This window comes from Nerophis ophidion, linkage group LG08 (assembly GCF_033978795.1).
Source record: "Nerophis ophidion isolate RoL-2023_Sa linkage group LG08, RoL_Noph_v1.0, whole genome shotgun sequence".
In the NCBI taxonomy this organism is placed as follows: Eukaryota; Metazoa; Chordata; class Actinopteri; order Syngnathiformes; family Syngnathidae; genus Nerophis; species Nerophis ophidion.
In genome coordinates, this window is record NC_084618.1 from 47,408,957 (window position 1) to 47,431,840 (window position 22,884).

Sequence of the window (22,884 nt, forward strand, 5' to 3'; positions counted from 1 at the left end):
TATGTTTTATTTATTTTATTTTATTTATTGATTTTTTAACATGTTCTGTTTGTGTTGTGTTTGCTCGGTTCTCGTTTTTAACCTGCCCATTGTACAGCACTTTGGCTACCCCTGTGGTAAATTTTAAATGTGCTATATAAGTAAAGTTGATTTGATTCGATAAAGTTCAAACGACCAACAACTTTCCACAAGGCCATTTAAGAATTTGTTGATACTTTCATTTCATACAAAAGTGTTTGTCACTCACACGTCAAACCACAATATTATCTTCTCTCTGGAAAAGTGAGTCAGATTCCATTTTGAGTGTTTAGTACGCTGTTTTTATTTGATGTTGTGTGTTCCTTTGTTGCCTACGTTATTCTCAGGACACTTAATCAGAACTGTTCAGTTTGTCTTAAACGAAGGACTGCTCATCCAGGCAGGCTTCAGCAGTTCATGTTCATAGATTTAGGTTTGTCAGATCTGGTCTTATCAGATCAGATCTGACTCATACTTATATTGGTCAGATCTAGTCAAGAGTAGTAGCAAACTGCGGTGCATCCGGGAAGTATTCACAGCACTTCACTTTTTCGATAGTTTCATGTTTGGCCTTTTTTTTTTAGCAAATGTATTAAAAATAAAACATAAAAAATCACAAGTACATAAGTATTCACAGCCTTTGCTCAGTACTTTGTTGATGCACCTTTGGCATCTGTTACAGCCAAAAAACAAAACAAAACAAAAACATTTTAACGTTGTCATTTGAGATTTGTGTGTCGAATTTTGAGGATAAAAAATAATTTAATCCATTTTGAAAAAAGGCTGTAACAAAATGGAAAAATAGTGAAGCGCTGTGAACACTTTGCCAATGGATGCACTGTGGACCTGACCAACCTAAGTCCATTGGTCACAAAGTCTGAGCACGAACTAAGAAAACCTCCTTTGATGAGCGAAACATCTTCTACGACAAACGGAACAGTCCTGTTTCAGTTGATTCAATGTCCTGGTAACGTTTCAACATCAGCATATGAAAATAACATTACTACTACTAGAGTGCACTTCTATTTATATCACCTGTTCATCAAGAGCTTTGACACAAACAAGTTGGTCCGTGGTAGAAAAAAAGTTGACAAGACACAATGACACGAGTGTTGTTGCCACAGAAGAACAAGGCATCTTCATTTCATTGCCACACAATCCATTTAACAATCATCCAAATCCTGTACACAAAACTTTGGTGTATATTATTTATGAACATTGACCAGAAATATGACAATATGCAAAGTTTGGTTTGTTGTGCCATCTCAAAGTCAGAGCTGAACATAGATCAACTACACCAGACGTTTAAAAAGACGTGGTTGTGTATTTGGGTTCACAATAATCCAGCTTTGCAGAGCTTCAATAGAAAGGACTTGACCGCAAAAGCCAGTTTTCAGCGGATGAAGAAAACATCTTGTTAGTACAAAGTGCTCATTAGTCAACTGCTCTTAGAAATGAAGGGAACACTGAAATAACATCAGAGATGGGAATGAATGACATTCTTATTAAATACTTTCTTCTTTACAGAGTTAAAAGTGCAAGCAACACCATCACACAGCAGTGAAATCAAATATATGAACCCATGTTGGATTTGGAGTCACACACAAAGTGGAGAGCGCCACCTGTTGTTTATTCCACTTGCAAAACAGCATGATCGTCCATCACTGTTGCTTCCTAAGTGAGACTGACTGCATTGTGTCCTTTAAGTTTTACCTTGATTTTTTTAATTAGCAGTTTATATCAGACTAATAATGTTGTGTTTGTAGATACACACACCAAATAACTCACCTTTAAGAACATACTGTCCACAAAAACCCTCCCTCGAGTCTATTACTGTACATGATTAAGACAATACTCATTATCAATCCATACAAAAAAGCATAATAATAAAAAGCACTGTTATAAAAAGAAAGCAACCATTTCCACTATGTTTTACCTTTAATTAAATGTATTTTATGCTTCATTCATTCCAAGGAAAAGCTCTCTTATTAGCATTTTATTGGAGTGTCTATGGTATACTGCAGGGGTCGGCAACCCGCGGCTCTGAAGCCGCATCCGAATCTTTGATCATTCTGATGTGGCTCAGCTGCTAAATTGCCGACCCCAACGATTATTCCGGGAGGTTTCCGGATTTTAGTGCCTCTCTCTCTCTCAGATATCACCCGGGGATAACATTCTCCAATTTTTACCTGGACTTCAATATTGAGGGTGTGCAGTGATAGCAATGCCTTTAACCTCCTCCACAACATGTCGTCGCGCCCGCTTTTACACCACGCGATCTGCGTGCGGACTGATCACATCTTATATTCGGCCTCTGTTAACACACGAAAGCGACTGCAACGCATACTTAATCAACAGCCATACAGGTTACACTGAGGGTTGTTATATAAACAACTTTAACACTCTTATTAATATGCGCCACAATGTGAACCCCCACCAAACAAGAATGACAAACACATTTCGGGAGAACATCGGGACTGTAACACAACATAAAAACTAAAGAACATATACCCAGAATCCCATGCATCCCTAACATTCTCTGGGCTACATTATACACCCCCGCTAGCACCAACCCCCCCCCAACCCCGCTCATCTCAACCAACGCACGGAGGGGCGTTGGTTAATAATAATAAGGCAACAAGAGAAGTACCCAACACTTCTCTTTTTTGAAATCTGTACAGCAGATATGATCTTCTACATCAGGAGTCTCAAACTCAATTTACCTGGGGGCCACTGGATGCAGAAACTGGGTGAGGCTGGGCCGCAAGAAAAGATTTCTTAAAAAAATCTAACATGCACTTTTTAATGAATTCACCTTATATGAATGGCTTTCCCGACCTAGCAATATACTGGCCAACCCTCAGGATTTTTCCAGGAGACTCCTGAATTTCAGTGCACCTCCCGACAATCTACCGGTGCAACCATTCCCCCGAATTTGTCCCAATTTTCACTTTGCCGACATTATTAAGGGCTGCCGTGACTGCACTGCCTTTAACGTCCTCTACAACAGTGGTTCTCAACCTTTTTTCACTGTAAACTGTGAACAAATTTTTAATTCAAGTACCCCCTAATCAGAGCAAAGCATTTTTGGTTGAAAAAAAGAGTTAAAGAAGTAAAATACAGCATTATGTCATCAGTTTCTGATTTATTAAATTGTATAACAGTGCAAAATATTGCTAATTTGTAGTGGTCTTTCTTGAACTATTTTGAAAAAAAGATATAAAAATAACTAAAAGACTTGTTGAAAAATAAACAAGTGATTCAATTATAAATTGAGATTTCTACACATAGAAGTAATCATCAACTTAAAGTGCCCTCGTTGGGGATTGAAATAGAGATCCATCTGGATTCATCAACTTCATTCTAAACATTTCTTCACAAAAAAAGAAATCTTTAACATCAATATTTATGGAACATGTCCATAAAAAGTCTAGCTGTCAACACTGAATGTTGGATTGTTGTATTATTTTTTTCACAGTTTATGGACTTACATTCATATTTCATTGAAGTATTTTTCAAGAAACATTTGTATAAAGGATTTATGAATTGCTGCTATTTTTTTTTAGAACGTTTTTAATAAATCTCACTTGTCCCTTTGCATACCATCAAGTTACTCCAGGGGTTCGCACACCCCTTAAAAGAGGACTACTGCTCCACTACATGTCATCGCCCACGCTTTTACATAACATGTTGTATGAGACTTGTGCAGAACATCGTCAGAGGCTGCAAGACGTACTTGGTAAACAGCCATACACGTCACACTGAAGGTGGCCGTATAAACAACTTTAACACTGTTACAAATATGCGCCACACTTTGAACCCACACCAAACAAAGAGTGACAAACCGCTTTTGGGAGAATTTCCGTACCTTAACACAACTAAACACAAGAGAACAAATACCCAGAAAACCTTGCAACCCTAAGTCTCCCGGGCTACAATATACAACACCTCAACCGACGCAAGTAGGGAGGGTGGGGGGTGGGGGATTGGTGGTAGCGGGGGGGTGTATATTGTAGCCCGGAAGAGTTAGGGCTGCATGGAATTCTGGGTAATTGTTCTGTTGTGTTTATGTTGTGTTACGATGCGGATGTTCTCCCAAAATGTGTTTGTCATTCTTGTTTGATGTGGGTTCACAGTCTGGCACATATTTTTAACATTATTAAAGTTTTTTTTACGGCCACCCTTGGTGTGACGTGTGTAGCTGTTGATCAAATATATTTTGCAATACCACACGTGCGTCTTGCATGGCCAGATGCAACATACAACTGGGCTGCGACACTGTCAGTTCAGGATGTAGAGGGCGCTAAAGGCAGTGCCATTATGGCACTCCCTGAATATTGTTGATCTGGTTAATATCCACAGGGGCTTCGATAGAATTGGTGCCCTAACATTCAGGGGTCTCCAGGGAAAATTGGGGATGTTGGCAAGTATGACGCTGTCAAGCGCCCTTCATATTAAACATAACGTCTCACGGGCTAGATGTTTGAGACCTCTGATCTACATCAACAATATGATTCATCTGAGTGGCTGGACAGGACATACTGGAAAGATAAGAAATAAAAAATTTTAAAAAATGTATCGTATAAAAATCGTGATTAATCTGAAAATAAAACATTTTCGACACCCCTATTAAAAAGATTGATCAATTGCTGACGATTGATCAAAGACAAGGTTGTTCTGTGTGACCTACATTTCATTACTGAAACTGAGATGACCAGCAAACAAAACAGCAGTAACAAAAAGCTTTGGGATGAGACGCATTGACAAAAATAACTAGTATTTATACATAAAACCCTTTTGAGCCACAGAATACATACATATATAACAGCAAACCAGGATAATAGGCATGAAAAGTTGAAAAGGAACAACCAGAACCTGGAATGAAGTATTTCTATGGTGTTGACAACAAAGTCACCTTTGAAGAGATGGAGTTTGGATTTCAGCCCAAAAATGTATATATAAATAGACATTTTCACACAACAATTTTTTAAAAATCTAATGACTGCCGGGGAATGTTTATATTGTAAAAAATAATCTAGTACGCTAAGAAAAAACAGCCTACATGTTAGCTTTGTGTTATTAGCATTGACATGCCAACTTTTTCTCCTGATATTACTTCTTTTCCCTCATTTTTGCTCTTTGGAATTGTATTTTTAAAATGTGCACGAAGCTAATAAAAAAAAAAAAGAGATTTGGGCTTCATGAAATTACATTTTCTGTCATCTTTGTGTTGACTGTGAAAGGATGTCAGACGAAGAGAGAAGGGATTTTTCCCACGTGTGACTCATTCAAACTCCAAAAAGTGTCTTAGGGGGAAGTCTGGGCTGGGACAATTCCACACAGGCGTGATGAGGAGTGTTTCCGGTGCCAGACGACACCTCTCAGGAGAGAATATGCCATCCATTCGTAAAGCCATTAGGAAGTGTTCAAATAGTTTCTTCTTTGAGAAAAATACACACATGTGCCTTGAAAAAGTAAATGCCTTCCATACTGGATGACACAACTTTGACCAACAGCAGGCATTAGGTCTCTTCGTCTCATAATAATAATAGTCATGGTAAAAATATTACTGTGTGAGTTAAAGGCCTACTGAAATGAGATTTTCTTATTCAAACGGGGATAGAAGGTCCATTCTATGTGTCATACTTGATCATTTCGCGATATTGCCATATTTTTGCTGAATGGATTTAGTAGAGAATATCCACGATAAAGTTCGCAACTTTTGGTGCTGATAAAAAAGCCTCACCTTTACCGGAAGTCGCAGACGATGACGTCAAAAGGGTGAGGGCTCCTCACGTCCTCACATTGTTTATAACGGGAGCCTCCAACAGCAAGAGCTATTCGGACCGACAAAACGACAATTTCCCCATTAATTTGAGCGAGGATGAAAGATTTGTGGATGATGATATTGATAGCGAAGGACTAGAAAAAAAAGAAGAAAAAAAAGTTTTAAAAAAAGAGGCGATTGCATTGGGACGGATTCAGATGTTTTTAGCCACATTTACTAGGATAATTCTGAGAAATCCCTTATTTTTCTATTGTGTTGCTAGTGTTTTAGTGAGACTAAATAGTACCTGATAATCGGAGGGGTTTGTTAATGGGTGTCTTGAGGCCAGTGTCTGAGGGAAGTCACGGCAGATACAAGGACGGCGCAGACTCCACAGATTTCCGGTAAGAGGCGACTTTTTAACACAATTTTCTCACCGAAACCTGCCAGTTGACAAGTGGTCGGGAACCATGTTCGTTTGACCGCTCTGATTCATAGTAAAGCTTCACCTCCGGGAATTTTAAACAAGGAATCACCGTGTGTTTGTGTGGCTAAAGGCTAAAGCTTCCCAACTCCATCTTTCTGCTTTGACTTCTCCATTATTAATCGAACAAATTGCAAAAGATTCAGCAACACAGATGTCCAGAATACCATTTAATTGCGCGATGAAAAGAGACGACTTTTAGCCGCAAATGGTGCTGCGCTAATATTCTAATATTTCCAGACAGTCCGTGACCTCACGCGCACGCGTCATCATTCCGCGACGTTTTCAACAAGAAACTCCGCGGGAAATTTAAAATTGCAATTTAGTGAACTAAACCGGCCGTGTTGGCATGTGTTGCAATGTTAATATTTCATCATTGATATATAAACTATCAGACTGCGTGGTCGGTAGTAGTGGGTTTCAGTAGGCCTTTAAAAACACTTAAAACAAAGCGACTTACTTAAAAATTGTAGTTCATTATGAAAAATACCTTTTTAGGAAGCAAACCTATTAAGAAATCTAATTACAAGTGTGGTCGTGTGTGTGTGTGTGTGTGTGTGTGTGTGTGTGTGTGTGTGTGTGTGCGTGTGTGTGCGTGTGTGTGTGTGTGTGTGTGGGTGTGTGCCAAGAGGAGTGTTCACATTGCGTAGTTGACGGAGCTCAGCGCTGGTCTCTTCTTGCCTTTAATCTTCAAGGATCCATAGCGATTCTGGAAGGAAAGCAAACAAAAGAGTCGCGGTGACGACTTTGACCTTCTTGCTACCAAAAGATTGCAACTCTTACATCTTTGCGGATTCTGGATCGTGTCAGCCTGACACTCTGAGATCGCCTCAGTCCTCTCTGAGAAAGAGCCTCATCTTCGGAGAGGGTTGGCTCTGCCTCGTCGTCGCTCACGTCGTCCTGGTCATAAAAGTATTCTGCAAACACAAAGCACACAGGTGTTTTCCAGTGTTAGACTCACTGCTCCCACACACAGAAGAGTAAGAGGATAATATCCATTGAATTAAAGGAAGAAATCACGTGTAGCTCGCTAACTTTGCCAAGCAGTTGGAGTGTGTCACTGCTCGTTGGCACCACAGTGGAGCAGGAGTCTAAGAATGATTAAATCATTTTTAGAAGGCAAACATTTAAAATTTCCTGATGGTGTGTTTGATGGCTGGAAGGAGATACCGTCGAAGTCCACTCGTCAAGGTAAATGCTGTACATTATTTCATTACTGGGGTAGGCTCCAGCTCACTCGGCGTGTCCTTGAACAGGATAAGCAATAAAACATGAATGAATGCTGAACATATTGTCTCGGTGACCGATACTAGTTCCCCTCTCTCACAGGAGCAGAAAAAAAGGGATCTATTTTGTCTTTAACATGAAAATGATATTATTTATATACAGTATTTACATAGTATTTCTACTGGGGGCTGTGTAAGGTGCATACAGTGCAACCCAGACAGTATTCACGGGGCTTCACTTTTTCCACATTTTGTTATGTTACAGCCTTTTTCCAAAATGGAATAATTAATTTTAATCCTCAAAATTCTACAGTCAATAGCCCAAAAAGACAAAGTGAAAAGTTTTTTGTGTTGTTTTTTTTTCAGTTTAAAAATGTATTGAAGTTAAAAAAAATTTTAAAAAAAATCACATGTACATAAGTATTCAGTCTTTGCTCAATACTTTGTTGATTCACATTCGTCATCAATTACAAGTCATTTTTAATACGATGCCACAAGCTCGAAACACCTACATTTGAGGAGTTTGACAGCCCTGCATTATTTTATAGATTGCACACGCTATTTAGCGCGTGGTAATTAGATATTAGTGTATCAAGCCCTGAGTGTATAATTACCGTTTCTTTTATATTGCTTATCCCAGGGGTTAACTTGTTGTCACATGTATAACTTGTGAGAATGTACAAATACCCTAGGGCAGGGGCCTGCAACCTGCGTCTCTGGAGCTACAGTACATGCGGCGCTTTAGCGTCTTTGTTGTGGCTCTCTCAGATTTTGTGTACCCATGGAGTGAGAAAAGTTAGCAGAGAGTTTTGTAATTTCCTTACTGTCTGTGAAGCCGTGAATTCGCTCAGGCTGAGTACTGAGGCGCAAAAAGGCAAGTAAAAGAGACTGGAAGCCTGTGTGTTCCGTTCACCTTCTTGAGTGCGCAATAGAGCTGCAATGATTAGTTGAAGTTGTCGATAAACATCGACAATAAAATTTGTCGCTGACAATTATATTTGTCGGCAATCGTCGTGACGTCATCTCTCGTGTTTTACCGGGCGGGAAAAAACACAAAAACAACGAGAGTTAACATTTTAAGTGTGAGGATAGTTCCTCTTATTCTTGTTAAAAACATGAATATCTTGCTGATTTTGCAAAGCGGACCTTGTTTTTATGGCAGTACATCTGTATTAGGCGAGCATTTAAAGCAAAGGCAAGATGTCGGACATTTGGAGGGAGGATGCATTCTCAACCTCGGTAAGAGTTTTAGCTTCTACTTTGCTAACTAGCTAACAAGAGCGAGACGAAGTTGTGTGAAAAATAACTAACTTTTGTTTTATCAATTCAAGTACATTTTAAAGCAGTGTCATTTTGCAATGCCGTAACGCACGCACGCAGACAGGCACCACTGCGGAGGTTTCATAAGATTAAACATACAATCTATTAAATAGCCAACATTTTAAGAATTAATCAAACGTATAATTCTACACATTGAGTCTATTAGAGTGCTAAAACTGCCAAGAGTTAATCAATAGTCAATATACCAGTGTGCAACTCTTTAAAAATCACACAATATAAACATTTTTTGAGGTCGTTAGATTTTGTGTTTTGTTGTTTGTTTTCATTGCTGTTATTTTAACTATTTTTTAAATACCTAAACAAGGTTAATTGTTGTTTTAACACTTTGCCTTGCCTTTCCTTTAAATCAGACCTGGGCAAATTAGGGCCCGGGGGCCAAATATGGCCTTTTCAATCTGGCCCGCCGGACATTCCTAAATAATTGTTTCAGATGTTTAAGATGGAAACTGTAGCTGCCATTATGATGTGCAGTGGTGTTTTCTAATGACCTTAGTATAGTTTTCAACTATACAAAGTATTTCAATGGTTGGAATCTGCGCCTATGTATGATATACCAGTTACTATGGTAATCTAATTAGTTACTACGGTCATCTAATTAGTTACTATGGTCATCTACGTCACAGTAGCTCAGACGAGGCACCAAGCAGTGTGGGCGGGAAGGGTTTCCACAGACGCAGAAGATTTTCTCAACAAAGTTCTAAAGCTTAGTGATTTTATTTTTTCCCCCCATTCTGCCCTCGCCCGCCCGATCCCCCCACCAATTGTTTACCTGTATCTCACCTTTTTTGTAAGGGGCGCCGAAAGTTGGCAGACCCGTCAGCAATCCTGTTCTGTCTACCTGTAATGTTTGTCTGATTTTGAATGGGATTGTGCTGAAATCTTTAGTTTTCCTGAAGGAACTCTCCTGAAGGAATAAATAAAGTACTATCTATCTATCTATATAATAGAATAGAAAGTATTTTATTGATCCCTTGTGGGAATTCAGCAAATATCAAATATATCAGAATGTAGGTGGGTTTATTTTGTACCCTTCGCGTTCATATTTCACTGTTTGTTGCATTTCTGTTGCGTTTCACTTGATTGTAAAATATGTCGATCGAAAGCGGGCGTGACATTCATATTTTGTCAATATTCAGTGTTTTATCGCTCATATAAAAATGTAAAATTCCATTACGTTTTTTAAGGCGGTCTGTCATAACGTTTTTAGCATTCAATCAGACATTATTGTGAGGTTTTGTATTCGTGTTCCTAAAAATAGATATACCGGCACCCAGACACATTTTTGTCTCTAAATGTGGCCCCCGAGTCAAAATACTTGCCCAGACCTGCTTTAAATGGACAACATTTTAATAGTCATTTAATTTTTTATAACAGCTGAATGAGCATCACAGTTACAGTATGAATAAATATTTACGAACGAATAAGTCATCTTTGTTGTTTGTAAGCTCATGCCTAAAATTTCCTTAAGCTGCATTCAGAAATCGACTGGAAAAATTAGAGCCATTAAATATGTGTACGCTTTAGTATCCAAATAGTCGAATAATTGTTAAAATAGTCGAAGACTAAACGACTATCAAAATAATCGTTAGTTGCAGCCCTAGTGTGCAAACCCCTTGTGTAAGCTAACTATGAATACTTGCCAAAAGAGATAAGGAAAATAAAGATTGCCTTTCCTGTGAAGTAAAAAAAAAAAATTTAAATATGAAGACTTTTAAAAGTTTATAAACTGTTACCATGAATTGATTTACGTGGACCCCGACTTAAACAAGTTGAAACAACTATTCGGGTGTTACCATTTAGTGGTCAATATGTATTGTACTGTGCAATTTACTAATAAAAGTTTCAATCAATCAACCAAATACATTTTGTGGCTCTATAATATATTTATTTAGTTGACGAGGCAGCAATCTCTTTTGATCGTAAAGGTTGCAGAGCCCTGACTAGGTGTACCTCAATCTATGTAGGTGGCATGCGTGAAAATGATGAAAAACGGATTCCATCATCTTTACTTTGTGTACAGAAGGACAATCCTTCACACTCAGGCCACTGGGTGGGGACTGAACCATTGCTGCCAGCACAAAAGTCAAAAAGTAAACCAACAGCGATCACCACTCTAAAAAATTACTTTTTGGTAGTATTTTGATTCTAGAAATGTGTTGGAATGTTTTTATTCCAGAAATATTTGGGAATATTATGATATCACTGTAAATAAAGACCATTTTTATGAACATTTATCATCAGGAATGTATCTACTAAATACATTTTAAAAACTATTTGGTGTATTCTGTGAGGTTTGTGTTTTCCAACGCACCTCAAAGTTGCAAAACATGTACAGTGGAACCTCGATTTGCGAACCCCTCATTGTACAAACTTTTCCATTAACAAACCACAGACTAAATAAAAATATGCCTTGGTGTACGAACTCTGTCTTTGTGTACAAACTTTTCATCCACCCATTGTGTGCAGACAGTGCAGCCATTTTGTGCCCAGCAGCATTGCCATTGTGGGCGGGCCAATCGATACCCAGTGCTCATTCAGTCAGCACAGCAGCTGCTGTCGTTAGCACCTGTGTTACTTTATGTGCTTTTAATATATATAAGCCTTTTTACAACATTTGTCAAGCTTTTGCTACCTTAATATGAGTCCAAAGAAAGCAACGGACAAGCGAGGTGTGGTTTGAAACATTCTGGACGTATCCACAGAGTTGTCAACACGGCCTTCCCCTACTCCTTTCTTCCGCTGCACGCCAAGAAAATGTACCAACAAGGGAAAACTGGATTTTCTTTTATTTATTCCTAATCGCTGTAGCAACTTGGCTGTTAAAGTTAAGAAATGTTCATGATTTCAGGCTGTGAGTGCACCACATGTCTACTGACTGTGTGTGTGTACACGCATGCGTGTGGTTGGCTGCATATATGGACAGTTCAGCTGGTTATTTCAACTTTATTACTAAATAGACATTTGATCAATCACCCTCTTGTTAGACAGTATGTGGTTGATATACAATATAAAGCGTTTCATATCGTGTGCCAAGTGTACAAACGTTTACTAAATGATGGACTTTTGTCAAGGCTGGAACCCATTATTCATGTTTACATTGTCTTATGGAGAACTTTGATTTTAAGTTCATTTGCAAATAAGTTAGTAAATCAAGGCCCCACTCTAAAGTTAAAAGTTAAAGTTAAAGTACCAATGATTGTCACACACACTCTTGGTGTGGCGAAATTATTCTCTGCATTTGACCCATCACCCTTGATCACCCCCTGGGAGGTGAGGGGAGCAGTTGGCGCGGCTTAACATGCGCCACACATTTAGCAGATCACTGTTCTTCCACACGCTGTTGTTTTGTGTCGTCAATGTTTGTCCACACACAGCAGGCTTCTCAAAAGAATACTAAAAGTCTGACAAACCAAACCCAAAAGAAATGCATTCATGGTAGAGATGCATTACAGCGAGTTTGCCACAACCAGCAGATGTCAGCAGAGAGCTCCCTCTGCTTTATTCCTGTCTCTTGTTATGTGACAACCCAAACATCATCCATCACTTTTTGGGGTTGCAGGGAGCTGGAGCCTATCCCAGGCAACTACTACCACACAATTCGAATGCTAATTATTTTCAATAATGATCCATCTTATTTGATAAATACCTTAATGCTAACCCTACAAATACAATAATATAATAGCTACCTTCCCTAATGAGGAATTTTGTTTATTACTTATACTTGTGCTACACAAATATCAGCATCTTTCTGGCCAACGTTCCTCTGGTGCAGTTCCTATAATAGTTAAAAATATGTGATGACATCACACAGGCCTGCAAAACTCTCAATAAGTTTATACTAACTGGCAGATTAAAAACAGAGTTGAGGGTTTTTTTGTGTCCTACATAGAGGAAATATTTAAGGTTTTGGGTGAATACATAAATGAAACAGTTGGGACAGCTACGTTCCTGTGTGCATATTCTATTTGGGTTAATATACTCTTGCGTCACGTAGTTTGCGTAGCGTAGTTTGCGCCCCCTGACGGCGCCTTGTTTGAGTTATAGCTCTTCAGTTGGGGGTGGCGCCAGACTTGTATTTGTCTTCCAAAACACTGGGGGCAGTGTGTCCTTAAGGAACAACTGCAGCTGTGTTGACTAGATACTGTATGTCCATCCATCCAGACATATGTTTGCGTTGAACATTTATCCTGAATAACTCTGTATGTCCTTTTCACATTCATCATTTGACCACGATTGGCATCGTAGGGGAAATGTGGAGCTATCGTGGTGAGAGCATCACATCACATCTCAGTGAGTATATTATTACATTGCATCTAAATTTGATATAAGGCGTGGCCGTGGTGGCAATTGTATACTGTAAATACTTTGGACATGATAGAAATTCTGTTGTGCTGATCGCATCAAAATGCAACCAAGCATGGCATCTAATCGAGTTCATCAGGATTTACTAAAAGAAAAAAAGCTACATTGCGCTGCGTTGCAATGTGATAAAATCTGTTACGCAAAATTACTTATCGGACAACCTGATATGATGACATCACAATCAACTATTCTTAAGATACATTTCCAACTAGGGCTGCACAATTAATCGGCATTGAGGTTATAATTATTGCAATTATCAATCGCAAAAGGGGTGAGATTTTTTTACTTTCTCTCTCCATTTTCCAATTGAATCAGAATTGTCTAGCTTTGCACCCTTGGCCTGCTGGAAACAACGCTGTGTGTGATGCAGCCAATGCATTTAGTGTGCTAATAACACACACCACTTGTGTTGTATTACTGTACAGTATTTGAAAAAAGTTTTTTGTGACAGTACAAAAAGGTGAAAGCAGTAGGAAGCCTGTAAACTTGGTTCAGAAATGGGTGGACAACAAGGAGGCTACAATAAGTGGCCAAGGACGGCGTAAGCAACATGGGTGTTGAATATGTAAACCCAAATATTTTTTAATAGGATTATTGGATATTGTTCTAATATGTGTCAACTTGAGAGAAGAATATGTTGATTAACAGTCTAAAAGTAACAGGTCTTCCTTCACTTATCTTTCTAACAATTCTATACATTTAATAAAATCTAAAAATCACAAATCGAATAGCTAATTGCAATTTTTGGCAATTAGGATTTTATTAGAATGGTGCATTCCTCCTGTTTTAAATATATTTTACCTAATAAAATTAGATTTAAAATATGTGACCACAAAGAGGGGCTTGGATCAGTTTTTTGAGCGCAGGCAAAAGCAAGAGTAGTGAAGAGGGTGGCACAACCACCCCCTTAAAAACTGTACATACTGTATGGGAGCTGTTTACAATAAACAAAGTAAGCAATTGGAGATAAAACAACAACAACAACAATGTTCTCAGCTGCCAAAGAGCGTAACACAAAAGCACAAAAGACTACTTCCCCAAACCATAGCAGAGGAACCATAAAGAGAAATTACTTTCCCTCTCATCCTTGTCTTTCTCCCGGCCTGCTGAGCTTGAATACATGATATCTTTTTCTTCTCTCGGTAGGTTATCAAGCATCACTCTCTTTGCTCCTCCGTTTCTATTTTCTATCATTTCTCTAACATTCATGTAAAAAAACCTTTCTGATCAAAGCACCGCATACAAAAGAGTGACAATTTAGCAAACCATACACTTACTGTGTTGCATGTGCTATTTTTGTGTGACAAATACACAACATGGTGGGTGGTGCCAATATTAAATCCCAACATTGGACAGCACTAGTCTTATCCTTTAGGAAAATGTTGTCCTTAAAATTCTAAACAAAAAGATAGAGAACTTATCAAGCACACCTAAAACAACATGAAAAGTTATTTTTAGCTTTGAAAATGAATTAAAAATAAAAACAGTCATAGTTGCTGTAAAAACATTCTTCACAGCCTTTGCTGTGTACTTTGATGATGCACTTTAAGCAGAAATTACAGCTTCAAGAGTTTTTTAATCTGAATAACACCTCCTTTGTTGCAATCTGCCCTGGCATAAGACATGCATTTAATGTTGAGCCCAGTCACAATCACATTGTTCATGCGTTTGTCTTGTTCCAAATTATGGTTCTTACAGTTTATTTACAATATAATGCGATCCATTTAGTAATTTTGCTTCTTTAGAGGGGCCTTATAATGCAAAAACAACTTTTCTAACCTGATGGTACCTGCTTATGTGTATTGGAAATCTGCATCAGTTTTGAAAATTTGAAACTGTGGAAGTGTTGCAGAGATATTTATAAAACAATCTTGCTTTCAGTCATACTTTTGCCAAAATTGCGAGTACGCAACATCCTGAGGAACAGGCACCACCCACAGAACATGGCCTTTTCAACCTGCTACCCTCTATTTGCGCCAGGACCACCAGAATGTCTAGCAGTCTGTATCCCCAGGCTGTGAGACTGCTAAATTAACAGCCGGCCCCTTTACAGCCTTCGTCCATCTTAATACCTCACTCTTCACCACCTCAATAGTTGTGCCCTGGGCATTGTATTGCTGAAACATCGACATAACACTCTTCAGACATCTGACTGTTCGCCCACCCCGCACCCACTTATCTCTATCTTCTTTACACTGGTAATGGAATTACGGTCAACCTGCACATCACTGCAGTTTCTATGCCGCTAGTCTAAGCTCCAACAAAATCTCATTGACATGTATGACTTGGGACAGCGTGGCGCGGTTGGGAGAGTGGCCGTGCCAGCGACCTGAGGGTTCCTGGTTCAATTCCCACCTTCTGCCAACTTCGTCACATCTGTTGTGTTCTTGAGCAAGACACTTCACCCTTGCTCCTGATGGTTCGTGGTTAGGGCCTTGCATGGCAGCTCCCGCCATCAGTGTGTGAATGTGTGTGTGTGTATGGGTGAATGTGGAAATAGTGTCAAAGCACTTTGAGTACCTTGAAGGTAGAAAAGCGCTATACAAGTATAACCCATTTACCATTTGTGTTATAATGACAATGACAGTAAAGGAATTGATTGATTGATAAAATGAGAAGTTAGAAATGTTCCCCAATTGTGACGTCAGTGGAGTATCCATGTATGGTAGAAATTTAACTTAACATTTTTGCGCGAGTCTGCCATTTTTATTTTATGTAGGACCTGTTGTAGTCCATAACATGTCCACAATAAAACCCAATGAACGAACATGCACTTTTGATGGTTGCTTTTACCAGCGCAAGTCACTACACAAACTTTCAGCCACATCTGAGGTATAAAGTGTCTTACTTTTAACTTTTATTATTTGTGGTAATGTGCCTTCAACTGTGAAAAAGCCACTTCGAGTGTATGCAAAGCAAACTACTTCGAAAGTGCTTCTTCCCAAACCTGCGCCAGTATAAAGATGGATGGCGACTTGTCCAGGGTGTACCCCGCCTTCCGCCCGATTGTAGCTGAGATAGGCGCCAGCGCCCCCCGCGACCCCAAAAGGGAATAAGCGGTAGAAAATGGATGGATGGATGGGTTTACCCTGTCTTCCGCCCGTATGCGGCTGGAAGAGGCTCCAGCCCCCCACGCACCTGAAAGTGACAGGCAGTAAAAATGGGTGTATGGACTACTTTTATGAAAGGCTATGTGCCAACTGTTAATGGCAATGGAGGGGACAATGAAACGGTAAGTAATAACAGTAGGTTAGAAATGTGTGGATAATACGTTAGCAATGTTAGCTTGATTTGTTGTGTAGCTAGCTTAGCCATCTAATATAAGAGAACAGCTTCACCATCGTCTAACAAAATAAATAATGTTTATTCTATAAACTACTTTTAATTGGATCTACTGTGTTTGGCAATGGACGAGTAAGTAATATATTCCGTTTTTACGTTAGCTATGTAGCTCGTAGCATAGCTCACTCTAAACCCTGTGTCTCTCTTCAAACCATGTCCAATCAAATGAATTTACAACAGTCGAACTCAAACTAAGCTGTAGTAACATCTTAAAGACAATCAGTGGAAACAGGATGCCAATAATATATTGTCTAAATGGTAAATGGTCTGTATTTATATAGTGTTTTTACTATACCTGCATGATACCCAAAGCACTATACACTATATGTCACATTCACACAAATTCAAATTAATTTTTAGCGTTATGGAAAAGACTGACTACCTAATGTTTGTACAAGTGATTTTTTTAGTTTTGTTTTTAATACATTTGCAAACATCACAGAAAACTTTATGTCTCATTATGAGTGTAAAATTTAAGGAGATTTATTGATATTAATTTTGAAGCAGTCAATACTTTCCAGACACTGGTGATTATGAATTCTGTCTCTCTCAAGAGAGACGGTTTTTATGGCTCGTCTGAGTAAAACCAATCACCAGGCAAGCTTTAACAGAAAAAAAACATGGCAAAAAAAACTATAACTCAGGCTTCCAAGCTAGAGCCAGCTCTGATCGTCAAAGAATCTGCTCTACGAGCTGTTTCTCTCAAGACCAACACATCACTAATCTCTGTCCTCTCCTCCCATCTGACCCCAAACACCCTCACTATGACTCACAGGCTGTCTGAGACATTGACAGAGGGAATTGAGCCAGAGTGTGTGTTTGACATTCTACCAGCATCCCACTCAGCCTCATCTCATCCCCTCCATCTGCTGGGAAGTCACACACTCCCACTATTGCACACATGCACAAGCCCACAGATTGCTTTCATTGAAATGCCATTCAACCTGCAGGTCTAAGCTTGCAGGGAACGGAGGTTGGAAGGAACAAAGAAAAGACAAAAAAAAAAAAATCACATTTGTCCTTAAGTTTGTCTACTTTTCCTGTTGAAAGCATTGTTGCACCTTACCTGACATGTTTAGCTATACAGTATCTTTCATGAGTTGTGATTTGCTTACTGTGTAGATAATACACACTTTCAATAAACAAAAATGTTTAGGTTGTTTCTTTGAATACAGTGGAACCTCCTAGGGCTGGGCGATATGGAAGAAATAGTATATATCGAAATATTTTTACTTAAACTCAATATTCGATATAGATCTCGATATATTTTTCGGTAAAAGTATACATATAAATATATTCATTTTTGAGCGAGATTCACTGAAATTGAACTGAATGACAACTGTACTGTAAACAGTCAGTGGCACTTTTATTAACCCAGTTAGTCAAGATGGGTATTAACAGCACAGAAAAAAACTGTTTAAGTAGCACAGAACTACAGAACATAAATAAAATAGAAAAATACTCTTTCTACATAAAAATAACATAGCTGAGCAAATAACACAAAATGTATCAAACTCAGATAAAAAATGCATTTGCAAACAGGCACTTCTTAATTCACACATGTACAAACTTATTTTAATGCAATGAATATGTCTCATTTTTATTATTGGAGAACATGCTGGTCGCAGGCAAGCAAAATCATTTTGAGGCCATTGGAAACTTTGGACAAACAATTGCTCAAAATCCTTGACCAAAAACCACAACATCACCATCACTGTTTAGTTCTCCAAAAATATAGATTGTTAAATTTATCTAATCTTCAAAGATTAGCATCAATTCAAATGGCCTATTGAATCCTATATAACACTGCACTAGCGCCACTTAAGCACTTTGTCCAGTTTACATCTGCTGTGACAACTAGAAACACACGAGCCTCCACCAGGGGGCAGTGTAGCGTACCCAGATGTAAAACATCTTTTGCACAATCAGCCTTTTCATATAAAGCCATGAAGGAATAGAACGACCTTACAACAAACCTGAAAACGTTAACAGATTACTCTTCATTTACATCCATCCATCCATTTTCTACCGCTTATTCCCTTTTGGGGTCGCGGGGGGCGCTGGCGCCTATCTCAGCTACAATCGGGCGGAACGCGGGGTACAATTGAAGTTAAAAAGTGGCTTTGGAGTGATCAAAGCTGCTCACACGGTCACTAAGGTGGGCACTATGTTTGGCAGATCAACTTAATGTGTATTATATTTATCCATGACAGCATTTTTGTTGTAAATTGTGAGGTGTGTTTGTTAAAATCATAGTTGTTTTACAAATGATGACAGAAAAAGAGCATGTGTTGTCTTTGTGTAATGATGTAAATTAGATGTGGTTGTATTGTATATTAAGTATGTGTCCATGAAAGGGCATTTATGACTTTTCTTAATTTGATTACGTGTTATGGTATGACTTTATTGCATGCATTTTGTATCCCTTTGATTTATATAGCCAGGGACTGCAGATGGAACCTAGCTATTTAGCTATAATCTGGTACAGAACATATCTGTCTTTGAGCTTAATGTTTCTGTGCATTATCCCTTCAAATAGACTAAACTAACTGTACGGTTCTGGTCAGCGCCAAGTAAGTGACTTCACTTAATTGTGCCGCTATGACCTTCCTCACTGTGGCATACATTTTTGGCAGCTTTTCTCGTGTGAAATATGCCAGGGTTGGCAACTTGAAAACAGTTTTGATTTGGGCTTACATGGTAAAAAACTCAAATTAATGTTTTACCCAGACACATACATTTGTCCAAATGTCGCAAACTAGATGCATTGTGGTTTTCCTGGACGTGGCCTACATCGCTGAAAGGAAAATCTAAGCAAGAGAATCCCTCTGCCATCTTCCACTAGTTTTTTTAATATATAAATCGCCCACTTGACTCTCTCGTCGTCATTTGGGATGTGCGTGTCTGTTGTGATTTTCCTTCCTGGTTCGATGACCCGCCTATCTTGCCTCTGATTGGCCTGTCTGTAATGTTTTGCTCTAATCTTAACCAATCGTGACTCATCATAGTAAACAGCCAACCAATCATGGATGTTCTTATACGTGCAAGCACGTCTTGGAAGGAAGAAGGGGAGGGGTTTAGTAGCTCATGGAGATTTGAAAGGGAGTGAGAAGCGGAGAAGAACAAGGAACACATTTTAACGGGAAAGAAATTATATCTATATTACAATATTATCTTAATCCATATCTTGTTTAAAAATATATGTATATATCTTTCAAACTCAATATATCGCCCAGCCTTAGAACCTCCAACGTCAAACATTACTGGATGTTAAAAACGAGACATGCATGGTCACAGATGAACACTTTGGATGCCACTGGGAATCCTCTATCCTCCCTTTGGACTGGCCACAACCTTTTGATTACATGCACAGTCTAATTTTATTTACCAAAAGTTCTGCCTTTCCCAAGATAATATTGTGTGGTTTTGATTGACACGGTTATGGATAAACTATCCAAATTACGGCCACGACAAAAGATGAGTCGCTGAAGTAGAAGCACATTGAAATCTTGTTGTGGCCCAGTCACCAAATCGGTGACGAAAACTAAAACATTGAGTTTACTTTTTTTCTACTGAGAAGCATACCACAGCCTAGGGTCAGCCAGTCTTTACTACTGTTCAAATTAAATTTGAATGTAATAGTTTTTTTGATAGCATAACATAATAATTGCAGCATGCAAAAGAGAAGTAATTTTGGTATCCTCTGCTATAAATGTATTTGAAGCAAAATATGAAGATGTTTTTACACAACTCAGAGACATTCATCATCATGTCGGCCTGCGACTGGATCACGTGTGTTTGTGTGCTCACATACCTCCTTCATCAGGTACATCAGCGCTCTGAGATCGTCTGATGGCAGGATTAGCAGCATGGGAGGTGTAACGATACAACTGGTTTTCACCTCCATCTTGCTGATTAATCTGTGTGAGGTCATGCATGCTCAGGCTCCGCAGCTTCTCTGTGATTGCACCCTGACCCTGAGACAAAGAAATGCACAGAACCACAATATTTAACTTTTCGTCTGTCGTCACAAATTGTCTTAAGATTTCAGACTACATTTAAACATACATATAAAAATGTATTTAGTTTTCTACAATGCAAACTTGCATTCAATGTTTCCATCTGCTGTTTTCATGTGCACTTCCTATTCTATGTGAATCTTTGCTTTTTTTTTTATTCATTTGCTTTTTTAATGGTGTGTTGTTAATAAAAACAGCAATGCAAGACTTGCAATAATGTTCCTATAAATTGAAATATTTGCTATGTGTAGAAACATTTGCACATAAAGGGGGCTAATCACAGAACTTTTTACATGGTGTGATCTTTGTCAGTTATCTAATAATCATGAAGTAATTAATAAACACATTAACCAAATACACTTTAATTACACAAATACAAACCCTGTTTCCATATGAGTTGGGAAATTGTGTTGGATGTAAATATAAACGGAATACAATGATTTGCAAATCCTTTTCAACCCATACTCAATTGAATGCACTACAAAGACAAACTGTTTGATGTTCAAACTCAAAAATTATTTTTTTTTTGCAAATAATAATTAACTTTGAATTTCATGGCTGCAACACGTGCCAAAGTAGTTGGGAAAGGGCATGTTCACCACTGTGTTACATCACATTTTCTTTTAACAACACTCAATAAACGTTTGGGAACTGAGGAAACTAATTGTTGAAGCTTTGAAAGTGGAATTATTTCCCAATCTTGTTTTATGTAGAGCTTCAGTCGTTCAACAGTCTGGGGTCTCCGCTGTCGTATTTTACGCTTCATAATGCGCCACACATTTTCGATGGGAGACAGGTCTGGACTGCAGGCGGGCCAAGAAAGTACCCGAACTCTTTTACTACAAAGCCACGCTGTTCTAACACGTGGCATGGCATTGTTTTGCTGAAATAAGCAGGGGTGTCCATGATAACGTTGCTTGGATGACAACATATGTTGCTCCAAAACCTGTATGAACCTTTCAGCATTAATGGTGCGTTCACAGATGTGTAAGTTACCCATGCCTTGGGCACTAATACACCCCCATACCATCACAGATGCTGGCTTTTGAACTTTGCGCTTATAAGAATCCGGATGGTTATTTTCTTCTTTGTTCTGGACGACACCACGTCCACATTTTCCAAATATAATTTGAAATGTGGACTCGTCAGACCACAGAACACTTTTCCACTTTTCATCAGTCCATCTTAAATGAGCTCGGGCCCATCAAAGCCGGCGGCGTTCCTGGGTGTTGTTGATAAATGGCTTTTGCTTTGCATAGTAGAGTTTTAGCTTGCATTTATAGATGTAGCGACCAACTGTAGTTACTGACAGTGGTTTTATGAAGTGTTCCTAGACCCATGTGGTGATATCTTTTACACACTGATGTCGGTTTTTGATGCAGTACCGCCTGAGGGATCAAAGGTCCATAATATCATCGCTTACGTGCAGTGATTTCTCCAGATTCTCTGAACCGTTTGATGATTTTAGGGACCATAGATGGTAAAATCCCTAAATTCCTTGCAATAGCTCATTGAGAAATTTTGTTCTAAAACTGTTCGACAATTTGCTTACAAATTGGTGACCCTCGCCCCATCTTTGTTTGTGAATGACTTAGCATTTCATGGGAGCTGCTTTTATACCCAATCATGGCACCCACCTGTTCCCAATTAGCCTGCACACCTCTGGGATGTTCCAAATAAGTGTTTGATGAGTATTCCTAAACATTATCAGTATGTATTGCCACTTCCACAAGGACTCCAAGGACATTAAAGGACTCCAAGAACGTCACAGGAATTCACCAAAGGCCCTCTCCATCCAAGAGGAGGATGTATGCCGGCAGTTCTTGAAGCTGAACACGCGGAAGGCGTCTCCCCCTCCACCTTGAGACATTGTGCGGATCAGCTGGCTCCTGTCTTCACTGACATTTTCAACACCTCTCTGGAGCTATGCCGGGTGCCGTCCTGTTTCAAGACCTCCACCATCGTCCCTGTCCCCAAGAAAGCTCGGATCACAGGACTTAATGACTACAGGCTGGTGGCGCTAACGTCTGTGGTCATTAAGTCCTTTGAGCGCTTGGTCCTGCCCCACCTCAAGGACATCACCGCCCCCCTCCTGGACCCACTGCAGTTCGCCTACAGAGCAAACAGGTCTGTAGATGATGCAGTGAACCTAACCCTCCACTTCATTCTGGAGCATCTGGACTCCCCAGGAACCTACAAAGAGGATCCTGTTTGTGGACTTCAGCTCTGCCTTCAATACCATCCTCCCTAGACTGCTACGAGACAAGCTCTACCAGCTCAGCGTGCCTGACTCCCTCTGCAGTTGGATCAATGACTTCCTGACGG

At 39.2% G+C, this 22,884-nt stretch overlaps 1 protein-coding gene across 1 annotated transcript in view; it reads right to left on the reverse strand.

Moving 5' to 3' along the window:
- Nucleotides 1-1,128: 1,128 nt before the first annotated feature.
- The window catches only part of reep3b (receptor accessory protein 3b), a 50,199-nt gene continuing 28,443 nt past the window's right edge, over nt 1,129-22,884 (reverse strand). The window contains exons 6-8 of the mRNA XM_061908709.1: nt 20,355-20,517; nt 7,053-7,186; nt 1,129-6,978 (exon numbers count right to left, since the gene is read on the reverse strand). Coding sequence (XP_061764693.1) covers nt 6,907-6,978; nt 7,053-7,186; nt 20,355-20,517 — 369 coding nt within the window. The 3' untranslated portion in view covers nt 1,129-6,906. The remainder of the gene's footprint in view (nt 6,979-7,052; nt 7,187-20,354; nt 20,518-22,884) is intronic.